This window comes from Hermetia illucens, chromosome 1, assembly GCF_905115235.1.
Source record: "Hermetia illucens chromosome 1, iHerIll2.2.curated.20191125, whole genome shotgun sequence".
NCBI lineage: Eukaryota > Metazoa > Arthropoda > Insecta > Diptera > Stratiomyidae > Hermetia > Hermetia illucens.
The window spans coordinates 118,469,617-118,491,347 of NC_051849.1; the positions used below are offsets into that span (position 1 = coordinate 118,469,617).

The 21,731-nt window shown below is 40.9% G+C and overlaps 1 protein-coding gene across 3 annotated transcripts in view; it reads right to left on the reverse strand.

The window, feature by feature from the left end:
- Positions 1–21,731, reverse strand: part of LOC119649421 (GMP synthase [glutamine-hydrolyzing]) — a 103,677-nt gene that overhangs the window by 69,238 nt on the left and 12,708 nt on the right. The window contains exons 1-3 of one of the 3 annotated variants that reach the window (XM_038051574.1): positions 17,433–17,453; positions 2,595–2,711; positions 2,347–2,533 (exon numbers count right to left, since the gene is read on the reverse strand). In XM_038051574.1, the coding sequence (XP_037907502.1) occupies positions 2,347–2,533; positions 2,595–2,693 (286 nt within the window). In that variant the 5' untranslated portion in view covers positions 2,694–2,711; positions 17,433–17,453. Of the gene's footprint in view, positions 1–2,346; positions 2,534–2,594; positions 2,712–17,282; positions 17,305–17,432; positions 17,454–21,731 lie in introns of those variants that run through there. The other 2 variants (XM_038051581.1, XM_038051565.1) reach the window with 2 other exon arrangements.

A 21,731-nucleotide genomic window follows, 5' to 3' on the forward strand; every position in this document is an offset into this window, starting at 1 on the left:
ATCGTATCCGAGGGGCGCGGGGGTTATGTCAATCGGTAGCCTGGCTCTTGGGAATTCAGTCGCTATGGAGGGTTTCTCGGGAGCAGACCGGGCATTGTGCGTGCGAGAGTTATACAAAAACGGCAATTCGGGAACTGGAGCGCGTAGAAAATTCTGCAGTTTTCGAGGTTTTCGCCACTTAAATGATGCGCCAAGCATTCCTCTCATTCAACATTGGATTAAAAAGTTTGAAGAGACTGGTACAACGCTGGATAAATCAAAATCCGCGCGACCTAGGTCATCAAGAACGGTAGAAAACGTGGAGAATATTAATCAGTCTGTTCGTGACGACCCGAACCTTTCAATTCGGAAGCGCGCAAGTGCTTTAAATGTGCATAGATCATCCTTACATTGCACTTTGCACAAAGACCTAAAGCTGCACCCCTACAAAATTCAATTGGTGCAAGAATTAAAGCCCCAAGATGCCAGTCAGAGGCTTAATTTCGTAAATCAGGTGATTGTGCCAATTTCAACGTTTACCAACATTTTGTTTTCGGATGAAGCCCACTTTCATCTTAATGGCCACGTAAATAAGCAGAACTGCGGCTACTGAAGTGCAACGAATCCGAAACGCAAACATCAGAAACTCCTACATTCGCCTAAAGTGACCGTGTGGGCTGCGATATCGGCGCGAGGAATTATCGGCCCTTACTTTTTTGAAGACGAAAGGGGGCGTGCAGTTACAGTGAATTCAGAGCGTTATGTGGAGATGTTAGACAACTTCTTGGTACCTGAACTGCAAAACTTTCCTGGTTATAACCAAAGAACATGGTTCCAACAGGACGGAGCAACTTCACACACGTCCAATATGTCTCTGCCACGTGTTCGTGAAATTTTCTCGGGCAAATAGACCATATCATAAATTGGCCTCCACGCAGTCCAGATTTAACCCTTATGGACTTTTTCCTATGGGGTTATCTTAAATCTAAAGTTTACGCCAATAAATCAACTTCACTGGTGCATTTGAAAGAAAATATCCGTCACGAAATGGCAGCCATCCCTGAGTCCACCAGCCGAGATGTCATAAGTAGTTTTACTGTTCGATTAAATGGGTGCCGAGAACGCGAGGGTCTACATTTAGACGATATTATTTTTAAGAAATAAATTCCCAAAAAGTGTATTTTAATAATTAATAAACATTTTTTCTATATACGGCTTACTTTGTTTTTAATCGATCCACTAAATATAAAATTTCTTTTAAGACACCTGGTATTGCTTGCGCTGCAAATATGCATATACCTCTGTCATTCTCGTTTGCCAGGAAAAATTATTCGAGTTATAGACATTTCGACTTAAAGAATTAAAAATTAAAACCACTTGTACGTACTTCAAATTCTACAAAATTTCTAAGCTTGTTTGTTATTCTTGTCTCAGGGGCTCCTTTCCGTCTTTTGTTTTTTGACAAAAAATATTGCTATTTACAAATTAACAATAGATTGGTTGATTTCTTCTCTATGTGATATTTTATTGCAGCGTCATTTTCATCATCATCATCATTACTATATTTGTCGTTTTTTTTGCAATCTGGCAAACATCGTCTAGAATTCGTTGTTTGTCAAGACTATCTGTTACCAGGGCTTCATCGTCAATCTGTCAATCTAGTACCTGAGAACAATTGCGATTATATCTAATTTTTTATAGACCGCCAATTTTTTTGTTTTATTTTCATTGCTTCCTACTATACGTTAGAAAAAAAAAACAATAGCAAATATTCGTGGTTATCCCACTAAAATTTCTGGAAAAATTGGAAAAATGTTGTAATTAGAATAGGCGTGATATCTCACGTACGGACTAAAATCCGATTTTATAAACTTTCTTTAAATTGCGTTGAATGAAGGAGCAATATCTGAACAGAATATATCTTTACCCTCTATACTGAAAATCGCTCTCTTGCGTAGCACTGCGCAATTGTAATGCTCCTCGACCTCGGCAAAATTCTCATAGTGAAAATGCTGTTAGCAGTTTATCCCCTGGTCATGAGACGGGACCTTTCAGTAGCCGTCAGTAACAAACCGACACCGAATTCATGTTTGCTACAAAGTGGTACTAAGACACAATGCAGCAAGTGGGAGAGGAATACTCTCCAGAGTCTCAAAATATCATTTCGATTAGATTCAGACTTTTCAGCCTATATTGCTAGAACTCTCACTGAAATTGGAGAGCGAGCAGGAGAGGAATCCTCCTTAATGTTGTCGGGTAGCCTGTGCACATTTTAGAAACCAATCATAAACCGCTTTGAGACCAGTTTCAATCCTAGGTGCAGTACTGTATCTATAAGCTTTAAATATTTTATTATAAATATCTTACCTAAAATTGGTAAACCGATTTTGAAAATATCTGAATCATAACAAGGTGCATCATCTGCGTATATGGAGTTCGGGCCGCCAGATATTATTATTCCACGATATCCAGAATCTTTCAAGTTTATAGCAGGAGTATTTAATGGAAGGATGTGTGACTCAATCTGTAATTCGCGAATCTTCCTGTCAATAACCTATAAAGGTAATTAGACTTTTAAAAATTCTTTTTGGATTATAGAATAATAACAAATTCACCTTCCCATACTGTGAACCGGCATCCAGGATTATTATTTTATCGTGGTGAATCCCATTTTCATTCGGTGGGAATGCTGATTTTTGCGAAGGTGGATTCATCTCTCGATCACTACAACACTGGAAAAATGTAACAATCATAATTAAGAATACAGGAATTGGACAATTTCGGTCTATTTTAAACGTTTCCATTTCAGCAAAAAATTGCAAAAGCTCAAAGCAAATATATATACTTATACAGGGTGTCCCGTTCACGATGGTAGAAATTTAAGGAAAATTTATCAATTAAATGGCCAGTCTATTTCTACCGTTAGAGAGTTATGGTGTTTTTCATAAATAGTGTCAAAATTTTGACCTGTCCAATAAAATCACAATTTTCACTTACATTTTAGATATGACATCATTTTCAGAAACTACATTAAATTTAATATGGTAAATGAATAAAGAAATTTCAAAATCGATTTCTCGGCCAAATTTCAAAACGCAATACTGTAAGGGTACTTTAGCCTGCATTCGTTACGTTAGCTTTCGAATGACGTGTAAAAATGGTGGACCTAATTATGGAAATTTCTAAAATACGATTATATGCTACCATTAACTTTATTTCAGCAGATATCGACATGGGATGTATTTTGAGGCCTAGATTTCATATAGATACACCATTCTGACTATCTTCAGATTTTTCGGTTCGATAGTTTCCGAGAGCTGTTTCCCTTTTCAGAGCACACATTTTGAGTATTCACTCACCTGTGTTTCACCCAATATCAATTAATTTTCGAAAATTACTAATTGAGTCTTTTTTTTTTGATACATATTTTGTGCCAAACAATCTCACCCACCTCTTTTGACTCGATACAAAATTATTCCCTCGCTGCATGTAAAGCGACAAATAGACTACAGGTTCTCACCAAATTTTGTGGCAATAGCTTCAGCCATTTCTTAGTAAATCGAGCGTGACAGACAGACAGACATTAAATCGATTTTATTAAGGGGGTCATCCCGTGTGTCGGGTTGTAGAAATCGATTTTTTTTGCATGAATTGTATCTATATATAGTGGAGAATATGTGGGCAAAGGGATATTCCGAGTCGTTCAGAAATTACATGGTTAAACAGGTAAGGAGTTCGCAGCCGCGGCTAGAGTACTCGATGAGAAAGAGCATCGAATCTTTTTTTACCTGTTAGTTTTTTACCTGAGCCTTATAAATTCGAACACAGGTATAAATATAAAAAGATGGAAAAATAATCAATTGTCTAAACTTATTTGCTGTTTGGAATAAAAAGGATAATCCAGTCTAGAAAGAGCACTGAAAGGCTTTCAAGCTATACTCAGTTATATTTTGTTGTAAGTATTGTGCTGTTTGTGTGTTCAGTGATTTTTTTAAATGGATCGTACGAAAAGAGATCGCTTTAACGTTCAACGTCATGCTCGCACTAAAAAACAAGTATTTCATAGGAATCGATACTTATCAGATAAGAACAAGTCAGGAAACCGGAAGCTAGACGCTTCAGGTATGAAAGGTTTTATGTATTTCTTTTATAGAGAAATTTGAGTGAGGATCTGTCTCATTAGCATGTAGCACGTAAAATATGCATTATTATGTGAAAATTTCCGCTTTCAAGTGATATTGGCATTCATGGCCTTGAATTTGCAGAGACGCGACAGTTTTAACCTAGTATAACTTTGTTGGTAATAGTGCGATTTTTACCAAATTTGGCGAGATCATGCTCTATGCTGTAGCCTATATTGCTGCAAAATTTTGTAATTCTAGGGTGAACTTCAGGGGGGTTTTCCTGTCAATTACTAAAAATTATAGTAATGTACTATTATTAACTTTATTTGAACAGGTATCGATATGGAGGGTATTTCGGAGCCTAGGCACCATATAGTGGCAGTCCCCTGATTTTTTTCAGATTTTTCGGTTTGGTAGCTTCTGAAAATGGGTTCGTTAAAAAATGACCACTTTCAACCCCCGCACTCCCCACCTTTTCAACAAAAGTTAAAACTAAGACCGGTTTCGAAAAGTACTAACCGAGACCTTTAATTTGATACCCCACATGACTATATTTGATGAAACAAAAATTTACACCCCCCTTTTGCATGTATAGAGACCCCCCTTAAATTCGACGTAAAAGGATGTAACTCACTATATGCGTGAGCGTTCACAGTTCCCACCTTTCCACTAAATTTGGTGCCAATCGCTATAACCGTCTCCGAGTAAAATGCGTGTGACGGACAGACAGACAGACAGTTAACCGATTTTAATAAGGTTTTGTGTTTACACAAAACCTTAAAAAGGACTTCGCAGCAACTTCAGCAAAGAAACTTTTAGCAAGCATGAACATGGATGTTCCAATTGCGACAAGTTTTGTGTATTGTATATTGGATTTTGCTGGAGTTTTTTCCGGTATTTCTGCAAATAATAAAATATACGTAGTAGTAAAAAAGGAATGCGTAGGACATGTCGAGAAAAGAATGGGAACGCGGCATAGAAATGTAAATAAGAATCACAAAAGCATTGGTGGAAAAGGGGCTGGGAAACTTACTGACAAGGTTATTAACGTTCTCACTACATTTTTGGGCTAGCTATTCGTCGACACGCAAATTTGATAGAAGGAATGAAGCAGAAAATTTGGGCAACTTTCTTTCATAAATGTTCTACAGACAAAAATCAGCATCAAAATTGTCCAGCAGGCGTGGACAGTTGCTGCAAATGGCGCAAAGCGGAAGCTAAAGGAGAACTGGATAGTTTCCACGGCGAGAAGGCACCTTTGACTGAAGAAGTTCAAACAGTCATAAAACCAATCTGATGAACAGATATTTAGGAGCAGAGACCCGGAATAACAATGAGTCGTTAAATGCATTGATCTGGACTTTCGCTCCTAAAGACCTTCATTCTGGGGCCAAGGTCGTAGAAATAGCTACTTTTCTGGCTGTAATTATTTTCAATGAAGGATTCAATGGCATTCTCAAAATCCTAGTGACAATGAGATGTCAAGTTAGCCACATATGTCAGGTTTATGCCGACCGCCGTAACGAAGCGCAAATTTGGCGGCCCGAACGACGATCGACTGACCTCGTTAAAAGAGCCAGAATTGAAACCAGAGAGCAACAATCGGCTTAACCAGACTTTTTTGAAGAAACGGAGGGTGCTCTTTAGGGACCAGGTATAACAGATTAATGCGTTTTTCTCGAAACTGCATCTTGAAAATCGGCTGCCACCATAGCTCAAAATCTATCCAACCAAATTCTTTGAAATTTTCACGGCTTCTTTAGTACATATTTCTACGGTCCGCAAACTAGGATAATTGCAATATTTTATTCATAAAAAAAGTCGTAAAAAAACACCAAAATCCAAAAAATTAAGTTTAAAAGCCCACCAAAAATTTACCTTTTAATATTTTCTAATTATCCTAGTTTGCGGACCGTGGAATGTTGTCCACATTAAAATGCCGTTTAGTTGTTTTCCTCAGATGAACACAGCGCCCTCCAGCGTGGTAGTAGAAAAACACCTTTTTTTGAAAATGGGTGCATAAATTGACACGTATTCCGAAAACTAGCTACGATATCAAGCTGAAAAATTTATCACATATACTAGAGATATCAATAAATATATGGTGAAAAATCACGTTTCTATCTTTATCCAGTCCTTCAAAATAATTTTTCAAAAAAAGCCAAAAGAACGGCCTTCACACGGGATGACCCCCTTAAAGTTTAGTTCCAAACAAAACTATAAACTAGTCGGCATACCAGAAGGGAGCGCTTCGGGTCTAAAGGCTTTGTGCTCTTCTGATCTAACGCATCTTCACGCATTTCCACTTCACACCGTGCACAAAGCATTACATCCATTTTTCATTTTTTTTTCATTTTAAAATCATTTATTCACCAGTGACTTACATTGAATACATAGCGTTTGTTTCTTATTTCTAAATGTAGCTTATGTTTCATAATTAAATATTTAAAAAAAACGGGTGGTTATTACAATGTTTGGCCTGCTCGATCTTCTCTGACATTACTTTTTACGGTGTATTTACGTTACACATTGATCTTGACAGTTCATGATTAAACAATGGACATATATTTGAAAAAAAAAACTGCGCCCGTACCTAGCGCGAGCAGGCTTATTTACTTACTTATTCTAACTTAATCTAATCTAATAAATAATACTTAAATCTAATTCTTGTATCTAATGTTTTTACAGTGCTCACAATTTTGCGCTTAAGCTCTGTGCACCCCTACCAGGCAAGTAGTGTCGAAGAGAGAGACAATGGCTTGTTTTAATGCAGAGCTCACAATTTGGCAAAGCCTTAAGATAAAGATGCCTCATGTGTGGATTGGGGTGATTCTTCGCTCTTTCGAAGAATCTTTCTAACAGGTCGAGAGCGAACTCTCGAAGAGGTTTAAGTTTTGCTCGCCTGTACACTTCGGCGTTGCGGCCGCACTTCTTGGTTTTCCAAATGTACGACAAGCGGACACAGTGTCTCAAAATTCTGCGCTCGAAGGGCTCGCACTTCTTCATAGCTTTGGTCAAGCAAGACATCCATGTAGGGGCTCCGTATCAAAGAATCGGTCTTATGTGGACTTTGTATAGTCAGTTTAGATTTAGTGTCCTACTCTTTTACGAAGAATAGAGTAGATTTTACTTAATGCACCGCGTGCTCTGCTGAAAGAGAGATTAAGGTGGGGGTCGAATCGGAGGTGTTCATGAAATAGCATTCCCAAGTATTTCATTTGTTGTGAACTGTTTACTACGGTATTTCCGATGCGTAGCTTTAAGCGTTTAGCGTTTCTTTCGATAGATCTAGATCCCAAGTATCTGAATTTTCTCTAAAGAGTAATAACCTGTGTTTTGGCCTCGTTGATTTTTATCCCCAGGTCTTGTAGTACTTGCAGAGATCTGTTAAGTATTTCTCTATACCATTAGCTGCCTTACCGGGTCGGAGGCTCGACGAGAAGATAAGCGTGTCGTCAGCGAACTGTAATAGTTCTGTGCCGCTCTTTGGGATTGGAGCGTCGGTCGTGAAAATGTTGTAGAGTGTAAGTCCTGAAATGGATCCCTGCGGTACTCCAGAAGTGACCGGTAGGACATCGGAATAATCATTTCTCACGCTGGCGTAAAAAAGCCTATCTTCGAAAAAACTTATTATAAGTCTGGTCCCGTGCTTTGTCCGGAATCCGAATTGATGGTTCGGAGTAATGTTTTTCCGATCGCAATGTTGGACTAATCCCACTGTCCATGCTTTTTCGAAGAGCTTGCCCAAGTTGGAGAGGAGAGAGACGGGCCTGAAGTTTTGTGGTTCGTGGGAGCCGCCTTTTTTTTAATGGCGATTATCTTTGCTACTTTCCAAGTAGTGGGAAAGTAACCATTATTGATGCAGTTGTTGAAGACTGCAAGAAGGAACTTCATTGATGCCCTAAGGAGGTTTTTGATGACAATATTTGCTGTCATCTGGTCCGGTTGATTTTTTGCCGTTAAGGCTTTTAGTGATGACTGCGAGCTGTGGTAAGCTCAGAAAGGATTTTGGGTCATTTGGTTTGCAGGATGGGTTAAAGGTGGAGAAGGTGGTTAGTTTTAGTGAATGCTCATGAAGGAAGTCTTTGATTGTCGTGTCTACAATCGAACCGACGTCCTGGTTGTTACTAGGTGAAGGAGAGTATAGTTGATTTAGGAAAAACTCCGCGAATATTTGAACTTTCCTAGCGTCACTGCCGATGTTTTCATTGTTTACGGTAAGAACGAAGTTTTTGGATCTGTTGCGGCCTGTCAGCCTATTTATGTGTTCAAACATATTAGATCCGGGTTTCACATCTGCTAGCTTGCGGGTGAGTTCCTTGCTACGGAATTGTTCCACCATTTGACGTCCATAATCCGAGAAATTAACACTTTATATTCTGTGTTAGTTCTGATTTGCCTGACCTTCAGGTGTTACATACATTTACTTAAAGTAAATACACATGTCTATTCTATTGAACACTACCCGCAAACTCAATTAGAAGATACATATATATACGCATTTCTGTTTCGAGTAATTTGTACTGATTTACAAATAACTAAAGAAGTCGGGAAACCGGAGTCTAGACGGTTCAGGTATAAAAGGTTTCGTGTTTCCCTATGTGAAGAACGATGAGTGCATGATAAATCCGTGTGTACATAGTTAAAAATTCCATTGCCCTCTATTTTTTATAAAGCTATCTACACAAATAATTCAATCTGGAAAGCACTATATTGAAAATAGTCAAGTTCAATATAATTAGTAAATATGAAGAAGTTAACCTGCAATAGATACAAACCAGTCGGGAAGGCGGAAGTTTGATGCTTCAGATATGAAACGTTTTGTATACTTCTTCTGTAAAAACATTTGAGTGGACATTTGTCCCACTAGTATCTAGCATGTAATTTATGTATATATTATGTCAGAATATCCATTTTCGCGTAATGCTGACATTCAAAGTCTTGAAGCGACCATTTTGACCTTTTATAACTTTGTTAGTAACAGTGCGATTTCCAATAAACTTGGCAGGAGGCATAGTCTACATTGCTGTTGTAGGATGACCTTAAGCCGGTTTTGCAGTCAATTAATAAAAATTATAGTAATATAAACGTGTACGTAGAAAAGAGGGAGTTCCTCTAAATAATCAGCAGACGAAAAAAAAAGTCCGGCAGGAAATTCTGAAAATCAGCACCAATAGCTCTGAAGGAGGAAAGCGTACAGCGAATGTAGGAAAGTCGACTAGCATTGCGAAACCCGTGACGAAAGAAAACGATGGATGGACTAAAGTTACCAGCAAAAAAACGAAAGGAAAAGCAAAAGTGCGAACTCGTCCAGATGCGATTGTTATCTCCAGTAAGGGCAATCTGTCCTACGTGGAGATACTTAGAAAGGTCAAAGATCCCGACCTAAAAGATCTGAGCGGAAATGTGAACAGAATCCGAAGAACCCAGAAAGGGGATCTCATGTTCGAGCTGAAAAGACCCAGCGTAAGCAAAACTGATGGCTTTCCCACTCAAGTGAAAAACTCACTTGGGGATAACGCCGCAGTACGTGCCCAAAATCATAAGATCTACATACAATGTAAGGTTCTCGATGAAGTGACATCGAAAGGAGAAATTTGTCCTGCTTTGAATGAGCAATTCAAGTTGGCACGGAATTCAGGAAGGCACTCACTGCACTCAGAAAATGATGTTTATGATGTTTATTCGAATAAACCTCAATCATTGCAGGGTCGCTAAGGATTTACTTGAACAGACCACGTTCGAATTTGAGATGGAAATCGCCATCATAAGTGAACCGTATAGAAACCGTCACGGTGGCATATGGGACACAGATTCGACTGATGGAACGGCGATATGGGCTTGCGGTCAACAGGCCTTTGTGTGTGCAAAACTAAGTGGTGTATATGCATACAGCTGCTATGCTGTCTGAATTCGAGGAAATGCTTGATAGTCTTGTTCTCGACGCAGGGGGACGAAGTCCAAAAATGATTGCTTCATCATGCCCGGAACCGAGAAGGATTTCAGGCTGGTTTCCAAAAGCTTTGGATGAGCAGGTGTGGTTAGATCAACATGATAAAACAGGCCCCTCTACGAAAAGGGCCGTTCCTGTGATCCAATGCATCGCCAAAGCATGTGACGCGTCCATACCTAGGAGGTGCTCATTCCCCAGTAGAAGACCAAATTACTGGCGGAATACTGAACTGGCCATGCGCGATTAGCCTGCCACCGAGCCAGAAGAGCGGCTCAGAGAGCGGTTTGTAGAGTCGACCAGGGGTAAAAATAGTCCGCCTATAAGGCAGCCCGCAAAACCCTCAAGCTCGCCATTCAGCAAAGCAAGAGGAAATGTTTAAGGAGCTCTGCTCAGAAACGGACGCAAACCCACGGGGGAGTGCTTATAGAATCGTGATGAGACGATTCAGAGGCCGTTCACCTCCGCAGATCATGTGTCCTACCCTTTTGCTAAAAATCACCCAGGGTTTATTGCCCCAGAAAGAGAAGGGCAAACAGTGTTGTTGAAAGCTGGCTAGAGAACTCTGGTCTGACACTTGCGGAAGAAAAAACGGAAGCGGTTCTCATCAATAATTACCGGAAGAGAAATTACGCTTGTATTAGAATCGGAAATCATATCATCACTTCACGGTATACCTCTAGGTTGCTTATAGAGCATGTATTCTTCCACTGTCCGAGGTTTGTGGACGAAAGGAGGAATCTAAAGGAGATTCTAAGAGAGGTGCTAGTAACAGAAAATCTGGTGCTGAAAATGGTAGCATATCAAGAAGATTGGGATGATGTCAACATCGGATCCATCCAAAACATACTGCGAAAGGCAGAGGAGAGGAGAAAAGCATGGTCACGTACGCCGCGTATAGAAGAAAGGTGACTAAGCTAGAGTGAGCTGACTCCGCAACGTGATGCAATACCTTATAGCGGTTCCGCGGAGCTGGGAGGGAATCGGGGGTGGTTTTAGTAGGTAAAAATCCCACACACTGATGTGTCCACACCAGTGTCTTTTGAAGTTTTCCACCTCCAAAAAAGACAAAAAAAAAAACAGACAGGCAGACAGAGCCTGTGCAGAGTTGCCAGATCTCTCATCAGGTGCGCCCCCGCGTGCGGATAAGGGAATGCTCGGCGGATGCGTAGGGATATGCACATGTATGCATTTGGATTTGTGCGTGCATCGGCAAGTTTGTGCGTAGGTTAGGTAGGTGGGAGAAAAACACCTTCCTGTGGATAAAAATGACTATGGGGAGGACACCCACAACAAGAAACCTATATGGAAGAAGAAAGGAGAGAAAAGTTACGGTGGTGCAAGGACTCGGAACCCCAGTACCGGGGGAGTGGACAAGGAGGCTCCCGGCCGTCGATATCCCTCGACTGCAGCTCCTTGGTGGTGGGTTACTTGGTCACCGTCGCATCGAATACTACGAGAAGCCTGGAGAAAGAGGCATTTAAAAGGAATACATCACTCCCGAGAATGCCTGTTCAAGATACACGGAAATATGCCCCACAAATTGGTCATTCATTAGCCCATAGTGGGGTGACTACACCTGGTCGAAATATGTCGCAGGACTTAGTGTTTGATCCATTTAGGAGAAACTCGACGATCCTGTGATCTCCTCTAAAATTAACGTTGATGAAGGAAATCAGGGAAGCTCCCGGAAGGCTAATAAATACGGAAGTGCCCAGTGGAGGAAAAATACTAGAGTAGTCCGAACTCATAAAGGGCAAATATAATGTGCACCAGGCCATCAAAACCAGGATCCAAGCCATTCGTGCACAGTACAATAGTACCAAGGACGAAATGAATGCCTCAAAGTAATCAAGCGTTACCCAGGCAACACAAGTGACACCGCCTCAAAATCAAAAGGCAGTAAGCTTGAAAAGAGAAGCAGAGAGGGCGAGAACGATTCTTTCGGACAGGACGCGAAAAGGCAAAAAGGTCTCTCATCGGCAAAGTGGAAGGCAAACAAAGTTACCAAAATCGTGGAAACTGCGGCGCCGGCTCCAATCGACCCAAAAGAGGTAAAGCCGCAAAAAGAAACCATCGATTAAGGATGGCGAAAACAAAAATGCGACAAATAAAGGAAGACTATGGCCCGAATTAATTATCATCTCCAAAAAAAGGTAATATGACTTATGCCGATATCCTCAGGAAGGTCAAATCCAATCCCGAGCTGATGAACCTTGGACAAAACGTCAGCCGAATTAGACGCTCCCAAAAAAGGAGATTTAATGGTGGAGCTGAAGAAGTCTCCTGGCAAAACGGTTGAAAATTTTCTCGGCAAGGTGGAGAAGTCTTCAGGAAAAGAAGCACAATTACGGATCAGAAAGCAGGAGCTTCTTATACAATGTAAAGATACTGATGAAATCACGACCAAGGAGACACCTTAGAAAAGCAATTCGGACCACTTGATTTGCAAAATTCCGCAATCAGAGGACTGAGGAAAGCATACGGACGCATGCAAACGGCAACTGTAAGCTTACCAGCTGAAGTAACGTTCACATTGCTGGCGGCTGGTAAAGTAAAAATAGGTTGGGTCGTTTGCCGACTCAGGGAGTGGGTGTCCCTCAAGCGCTGCTTTAAATGCCTGGAATACGGCCACTGAGACAGGTCAAAAAGTTGCAGAAAATGTAGAGGGAATCTATTTTCGGGTGATATTGACATTCATAGTCTTGAATTTGCAAAGAAGCGACAATTCCGACCTATTATAACTTCGTTAGTAATAGTGCGATTTCCACCGAACCAGTATTATGCTTTATGTTATAGTCTACATTACTATAAAACTTCGTGGTGGCAGGATGAACTTAAAGGAGATTTTGTAGCCAATTGCTAAAAATATAGTAATATACTATTATTAACTTTATTTGAAAGGATATGGATATGGAAGGTATTTCGGAACCGAGGCACCATATAGTGGCAACCTCTTGATTTTCAGATTTTTGGGTTGGGTAGTTTCTGAGAATGGGTCTGTGGGAGAGATGGTCACTTTCAACCCCCCGACCTCCCACTTTTCCAACAAACGTCAAAGCTAAGACCGGCTTCGGGAAGTAATAACCAAGACCTTTCATTTGATACCACATGACTATTTGATATGATGATTTACACCCCGCTTTTGCTTGTACCCTCTTAAATTCGACGTAAAAAGATGTAACGCACTGTATACGTGAGCGTTCACATTTTTCAAATTTCCACTTAATTTGGTGTCAATCGCTTTAACCCTCTCCGAGAAAAATGCGGGGCGGTCAGACCGGCAGACAGTAAACCGATTTTAATAAGGTTTTATCTTACACAAAACCTTAAAAAGGGCGTCGACTAGGCCCAGGGTTTAGGAGAGCATTAAATACAGTAAAGAAATGAGGTTGATACAAATCAACCTTAACCATTGCGAGGCAGTGCCAGACCTTCTCTCTCAGACCATCTATGAGAAGGGAATCGAAACTGCCATAATCAGCGAGCTTTATCGCAATAATAAGAGCGGTGCCTAGACTGTAGATATAACAAGGCGGCAATATGGGCGTGTGGAAGACAAGCCATTTAAAATGTGATGGAGTTTCCAGAAGTTGAGTCGTAAGGACAAAAATAGCTGATATCTTCATATACAGTTGCTATGCTCCAAGCGCGATGATAGCAGAATTCGAAGGAATGATAGGTATGCTAGTCTCGAATGCAAGAAGTCGTAACCCCAAGATTATAGCGGCGGGTTATTTCAATGCGTGGGCTGTGGATTGGGGCAGTCGCACTATGAACAGCAGGGGCCGTATCCTGCTCGAGGCTTTCGCGGAGCTAGACTTGGTGCTTGCAAATAGGGGAAATATTTCCATATTTCGTGGGACAGGGCTGTTGAAAAGTTTGAACAAGATGCATTCATAGAAATGCTATTAGGAGGCCACAATCCCGGTGGTGCGGCGGGTACAGAAGAAATAGAGCAAATAATGGGACGCATAACGAAAGCATGCGACGCTGCTATGCCGAGGCGGCGAGTCCTCGCAAAAAGGCGCTCAAACTATAGGTGGAATGGAGAGATCGCGGAGTTGCGGGATCCATGTTTTCCAGCTAGAATGATCTGCCGGCAAGTATATGTGAACCTTCGAGGTAGGCTCAATCAATCTATACGGACCAGCAAGCGAGAATGCTTCAAGGAACTTTATGCAGAGGCAGACCAAAGCCCCTGGGGAACAGCGTACAGGGTGGTTATGAAGAAGATGAGAGGGCGAATACCATAAATGCCCTGCCCGCATCTTCTGTCCGATATCGTGATGGCGCTCTTCGCCCCCGATAAAGGGGAACGCAAACAATATAAGCAAACATTGGAGGTCTACACCGTACCTGCCGTAACTGAGGAAGAACTTGCGTAAATTTGCCGAAGAATTGGTAATAACAAAGCACCCGGGAAACGCCTGCTGGATCAACACCAACAGCTCTACTACCAAACCCTATTCCCACCTCCACGTGGTGACGGGTGGGAGCTCTTTCTTAACGAAAAGCTACGGAGAAGGACGAAGACGAGTCTCCCGCGCCTAAAAATGGGGAAAAATGTACCAACTGGTAGAGGTGACAACCCTACACGGAAAACCGATGTTACGAAGCGACGGAAGGAGCCTCGGACAGGATGGAGTTTGCAACGATGAACCCGGCAACGACAACGGAATAACGATTTGTGCATTTTCTCATGGAACGTGTGCTCCCTGTATAGAGATGAAGCTGCCAAGGAGCTAGCCGATACCCTATCCCAATATAGGGCTGATGTAACAGCATTGCAGGAAATGCGTTAGAGAGGAACAGATTTCCTGGAGAAGAGCCACTACACCATATATTATAACGGCCATCCAGTAAATCATGTGCTCGAAGTAGGTTTCTTAGTCAGCCAAAAATGAAACCTGATGTTATTGGGTTAGCGAAAGGCTATGCACATTGCGCTTGCGAGGCAAATTTAGAAAGAAAAGCCTCATAAACGCTCATGCCCCTACAGAAGAGACTGCACAGACTGCAACAACATCAAACCGCACTGGTCAAACGGGAAGAATAAAGATAGAAAGCTACAATTTTGAGAACGTTGATAATTTCTCCTACCTAGGGTCGAAAATCACAACCGATAACAGCTACCATGATGAAATCGGCGCACAGTTGTTGGCAGCCAACAGAGCCTATTTCAGCTTATAAAAACTGCTCCGTTCGAAACGTCTCACCATAGGGTCAAAGCTCTTATTGTACAAGACAATGATCTTGCCAGCCCACATGTATTCCTCGGAAAATTGGGTTCTTAGCTCAAAAGGGCCATCTACAATATCTCTATCATTGAATATAAGGATGGACTATCGAAGCGACAATTCTGATTTCGACAAGCCCAGTCAACAATCGACGAAATAGACTGTTTTGAAGCTAGCTAATGCCGTCTAATAAATGCTGCGCCGTGGTGACGTTGGACATAAAAAATGCATTCAATTCCGCTAGCTGGAAGTGGATAAAAAGCTCACTGACTAAAACGGGTGTCCCTAGTTATTTGACTAAGCTCCTCGAAAGTTACCTTTTGGAGAGGACTCTTTGATACAATACGAATGAGAGATCCGAGCAGTAAACCGTCACCGCAGGAATACCACAGGGCTCAGGGTTGGGTCCTCTCCTGTGGAACGTGATGTACAATGGGGTCCTTGTCCTTCCTGCGCCAAAGGAGGCCACGATAATCGGTTTCGCAGATGATTTAGCTGTGGTTGTCGTCGCGAAACTACCTGAAGACGTTGAAGTGTACGCTAACGAAACCATTAGCGCCATAAGAGCGTGGTTGGAGATGGTTTATGGTTGACCTTGTGAGACAAAAGACGGAGGCGGTCTTGATCGAGAGAAATACGGTTAATATTCGTGTTGGTGGTCACATTTGGCAATACTTTCCTCGGGCATCTAATGGGGAGGCATGGTCTCGATGATCGTAACGACAACGACGTAAGATTTATAGATTACTGCAACTTGCTCTGCCTCGTCATTGGCGGCACAGTGTTTCAACACAAACATTATTTGAACACAGATCAGTTGGGCTAGTCAAACGTATATCTAATCATATCGACCATATCGTGACCAGTGGCAAATTTAGGAATTATCTTCTTAGTGTACGTAACAAAAGACGTGCTCACATCGGCCTCGGAAAAATACCACATTCTGATGGTTGCTTGCCTTCATCTGTGTGTCGATGTCGCATCTGCTCTCAGGGGATCACAGCATTGGCTTCAGAAATTGAGTACGGACCGTCTCTGCGGTTCAACTTTCATGCAGCTGTGGGAAAATTTTCTTGTTGTGTTAACGACATAGCCTCTAAATAACTCACTTGAAAACAAAGGTGTCTTTAGCTCAGGCGCGAATGAAATTGTAGGCAACGTTCCAAAAGGACGTCGCAAGACCTCATTGACTGCGGAAACGTGAATGCCAAACGATGAACGTAAGTTTCTGAAAGCTGTATTGATAGGTACGAGCCGCTGAATCATAATCATCCTGGAATACGTCAAATAACACCTCGAAACTTTAATCGATGGAGAGCAGTGTGGGGAGTTTATATCCCCGCTCCACCTGCTCTTCATCGATTTTGAAAAAGCGTTCGACAGCGTTGACAAACAGTGTACCTACCCTACACAGAAGGGGCATCCTGGAGAAACTAATAGTTATTCTCAGAATAAAATCTCGGAAGAATTTGAAATCAAAACGGAATCATTCAAATTTCGAAATCATCGTCAATCCAAGAAAACCACAAAGTTTTTCACCTCTGAAGCGTCTATTTTCCAATTATATTTAATTGTTAGCTATCAAGTTCAACTATAATACTAACTACATATTAACTGACAACTTTTTCATTTAATTAATTTTTTTAACCAACTAAGAAATAATGCATAAAATTATACAACTAATAATTTAAAATTGAAAAACTGTTGCCGATTTTCAACTAACACCCAAATTATTATTGTAATCACTAGTTGCTAGTTGCAACTATATTTTGCACAACACTGTAAAGATTATGTTACTATAAACCAGATAAAATAGAGATAATGTCTTTATATAATTGGATTTCGGAGCAGATATTATTGAATCGATTACTGGAGTTTATAAGGAGCAATAGATGAATAAAAAAAACTAAATTTGGTTGCGAACACACAAGATTTAAAAGCTATAATGTGTACGAGGAACAGCTTTTTGACTGTAAAAATATTCAGTACATCAGGATTCGCAAACGCCAGAAAGCAAAGTTTCACCCAACTCGTTAATCCAAAACTCAAAAATCAACTTAAAAAATTAATAATTGACTGCACTTTAAGCTAACTACGTTCAAAGAAGAATATAATCTGTGATTTGATAAAAATTCACACAAGTCTTCCGGACTGAGTTAATTATCCCTTTCCTCATTATAAACACTTTCTTCAATTTATGCATTAAAACTGCTTTCACTGTGATACGTGAAAGAATACAAGCAACGAAAAGCGCATTCACTCAAATAGACCAGGTATAGGTTTTTTCAAAATGTTTAAATGAACAAAACATGAACTGTGTACAAAGAGAATTGTCAATAGGCATTATGCATTTACGAGGTAAAGAGCGTAAAGAGTCTCCAATTTACAAATTTTAAGTCAGAATGAGAAAAAAAATCGAATATAAAAGGTGTCGTAAACAACAGTATGCGTCCGTTGTACACTGACCACACATAATATAAATGGGCATTAACCTTCATATTCATCGGCGCATAATGAGTCACTGCACGACATCTAAACACGAATAGCTAAAACCAGCATAAAATTTGTAGGCTAACATAGGAAATAATGTGATTTTATAAAATATAATTTTATTATTCAATATATAGCCCAGTCATTAAGGCTTTCAACCTCCGAATTCTTTGATTCAAAACCGATTGACATGAATTTTTGGTGGGGGTAGAGAATGACATAAGGTATTCAAATTATATAGCGCCGATGCGCGCCTCCTCCCTGTCATTTTTCTTTTCGAAATAACCACAGAAATCGATTAAATGGTCAACTCTAAGGGGGTTGGGCGAGAATTCATTCGAGGTCTGAGAACAGGAAAAAGTCGCTGGGGGCCAGATCTGGAGAATACGGTGGATTCAGAAGTAATTCGAAGCCCAGCTCATGCAATTTCGCCTTGGTTTTCATTGATTTGTGAAACGGTGCATTGAGTTGATCAAAAAGCACTTTCTTTTTTTCAAATGGGGAAGTTTTTCGTTTTCATCCTTCGAACGCTCCAATAACGATATGTAATAGTCGCTGTCGATTGTTTTTAACTTCTCAAGACAGCCGAAAGCTGTCAAATTTGTACACATGTCTGTTTGAAGGTTAGAGTTAACTAAAAATCATAAGGATTTAGTACTGATATCGCCATCTATGTGTTAACCCACGCTCCCCATACGTGTGAATGGAGGATGCACATTTTTTTTCAGCCATGTGGGGTATCAAATGAAAGGTCTCAATTAGTACTTTTCGAAACTGGTTCAATATATGACGTTGGGTGAAACATAGTGTGAGTGACGGCTCAAAATATGACCCCCAAAAAGTGTAACAGGTCTCGTTCTCAGAACCTATCCAACCGACAAATCTGAAAAAAATCTCAGTGGTGCATCTTTACGAAATCTAGCCCTCAAAATATATCCGGTTCCGAAATCTGTACAAATAAAGTTTATAATAGTATATTTCCACATTTTATAAATTTACCCGGCATCCCCCTTATGTTTATCCCAGAAGTACAAAATTTGGCATGCGTGCAATGAAGAACATAATGCACAGTTTGGTCAAGTTTGAAGAAAATCGAACTATTATTAACAAAGTTATAGGGGGTGAAACTTAAATTTACACGGTAAAGACAACTTTGAGCTACTGTAACTTTGTTACTAGTATGATTTTGGTCAAACTTGCAGATAATATGCTTCAAGTTATATTTTATACCAACTTTAATAACTCTGGGATAAACTTAAGGGGAGTTTTACGCAATTTTCCCAAAAATATGGTAATATACTATTATTAACTTAATTTGAACAGATATCGATATGGAGAGTATTTTTAAGCCTGGGCACCATATAGAGGCAGCTTCATGATTTTTTTTCAGATTTTCCGGTTGGGCAGTTTCTGAGAATGGGTCCGTTAAAGAAATCATCACTTTCCACCCCTCCCACTCCCCGCCTTTTTAACAAATCTCAAAATTAATACCGGCTTCGGAAAGTACTAAAAATTTGTACACCTCCCTTTTACATATATGTGGCCCCCCTAAACCTCAACGTAGAAGGATATCAATCACTGCATGTCTGGGGTCCACAGGTCCCACCTTCTCACCAAATTCCGTGTCAATCGGTATAGCCGTTTCTGAGAAAAGTGCCTGTGACAGACAGACATTGAACCGATTTTAATAATTTGCAAACAAAACCTTAAAAATTGTAGTATGGAAAAAGCTACTCCTTGTCTATCTATTTTTTAATATTTTCAAAAAATTCTAGTTCCACGATAGCTATTCACTCATTGATTAAAATGCAATTTGATTCTTTTTTTTATTTTTATTTTTTCAAAGAGCAAAATTATTTATGTAACTCAAAATTATTCTATATGGGCATTTCGGTAGCTACATACTATCTTCATCAGTGGGTTAGGAGGATAAAGACCAGGTGTGTTGTTATATTTATACCTATACCTAATTCTTAATCCTAAAAGTTGTGTAATTTTACTGTCCTTAAAGTTTATATCGGCATTAATTTGAAGAGCCAGGAATGTGCGTTTCCTAGATTCATGTTTAGACGTGTTTCCTGAGTTTCACTATCTACGAAGAAACTTTCGTTAGGTCAAAGCAGTTTGACCTCTTCCAGTATTCCCACATTATCCATTACAGGCCCTTCTTCTGTTATGTGTTTCACCACGGATAATCTTTTGTGTTGCCTATTCTGACGTTCTACCTTCTTCAGGTGCTTACTGACTCGGGCATGAACTAGCTTATATATATATACTCTATGAACTATATATCTTAGTCTACCAAAAATCAGGGCGAAACAACGGTGGCTTGATACACTAGATGCGGATTTGAAAGCCTCGCGATTAGGTTTATGATAAAACAGAATGGCGAAACCGATAACGACGAGTCAACCCCGCTTATGAACAAGGCTGAAGAAAAAAAAAAATCCATACACTACAATTCCCTACACTACCCCTCACTACAATTAAGTCGATTCCAAATCTATCGATATTCATGTAAGTATTCATTTACAAACTTGGGACGTAGAAATATCAATCAAACAAGTCGGGATACCGGAAGCCGGGCGCTTCGGGTATAAAGGTTTTGTGTTCATCTTATGTAAAAAACTCGCTTTACACGATTTTCCCTTCGAACGTAGCTAGGAATACAAAATATTCCGTCATATTTTGCAAGCCTCAAGATTCACATATATCCATACAAATCAACGACATAAATACTGTGTTCACTCCAAATAAAAAAACACTGTCTATTATCGCATGACGATGCATGCAGATCAGGCATTCGATGGAGCCAAATAGCGAAACCAATCATCACGAGCCGACCCCGCTTGTGAACGAGACAAAGGCTGACGAAAAAGAAAAAGATGCATACATATATATGTGCGCTTCTAAATTGTTGTAACGCATCTTCACGCATTTCCACTTTACTCCATGTACAAAAGCATACATATATATATATATATACATGGATATTTTTTTTTATGGATGGAGATGGAAATCTTAGAGACGCTGCTGCGCCAGGTTGCGGCAGTGTGTGGGATTCGCACCCCCTAAAACCACCCCCACTCTTCCGCCCCTCCCCGTGAAGTATTTTACTTCGTGGGGGAGGGACTGGTTCGCTATACCACCTCGTGCATCTCCCGTATCCGTCGCGCCGGGTCAACGGGTGCTCCGAGTCCTCGGGTGTAGCACCGCATTCAGGACAGTTGGGAGACTCGTCCAACTCGAAGCGATGCAAGTACTTCCTATAGCCACCGTGTCCCGTAAGGAACTGTGGCAGGTGGTAATTTAATTCTCCGTGCTTTCGGTCGACCCATTTCTCGATACACGGGATCAATAGATGGGTGCGCCGGCCCTTGTCGGAGTTATCCCACCGTTGTTGCCACTTGCCACACAACTCTCTCCTGATGGCTTTTCGGAAATCTGCATTCACCTCGGCTGGATTTGCCTTCCGTTTTTCGTAGAGTCAGTGTGCCTCGCTCGCTAGAAGATCTATAGGGATCATTCCCGCGATGACACACAATGCCTCCGTCGACGCCATCCTAAATGCGCTACACACCCTTAGCGCAATTGGCCGGTATGTCGAACTTATCTTCCTCCGGTTGACAGCGTGGTTCAACGCTCCCGCCCAGACAGGGGCTGCGTATAGCAGGATCGACCTCAGCACTCCCGCGATGAGTAGCCTGCGACTATACTTCGTCCCTCCCACGTTAGGTATCATCCTTGCAAGGGATGAGCTGGCATTTGCTGCCTTTTCTCGCGCATAATCAAAGCATCCCTTGAAACTCAGCTTGGCATCGATCATCACCCCCAGGTATTTGACAACTGATTTTGAGACGACCTCACGATTACCAACCCGGATGGTAACCGTGATGTTCTTCCTACGGTTGGTAATGAGGACCGCCTCCGTCAGCTCTAGCTTGACTA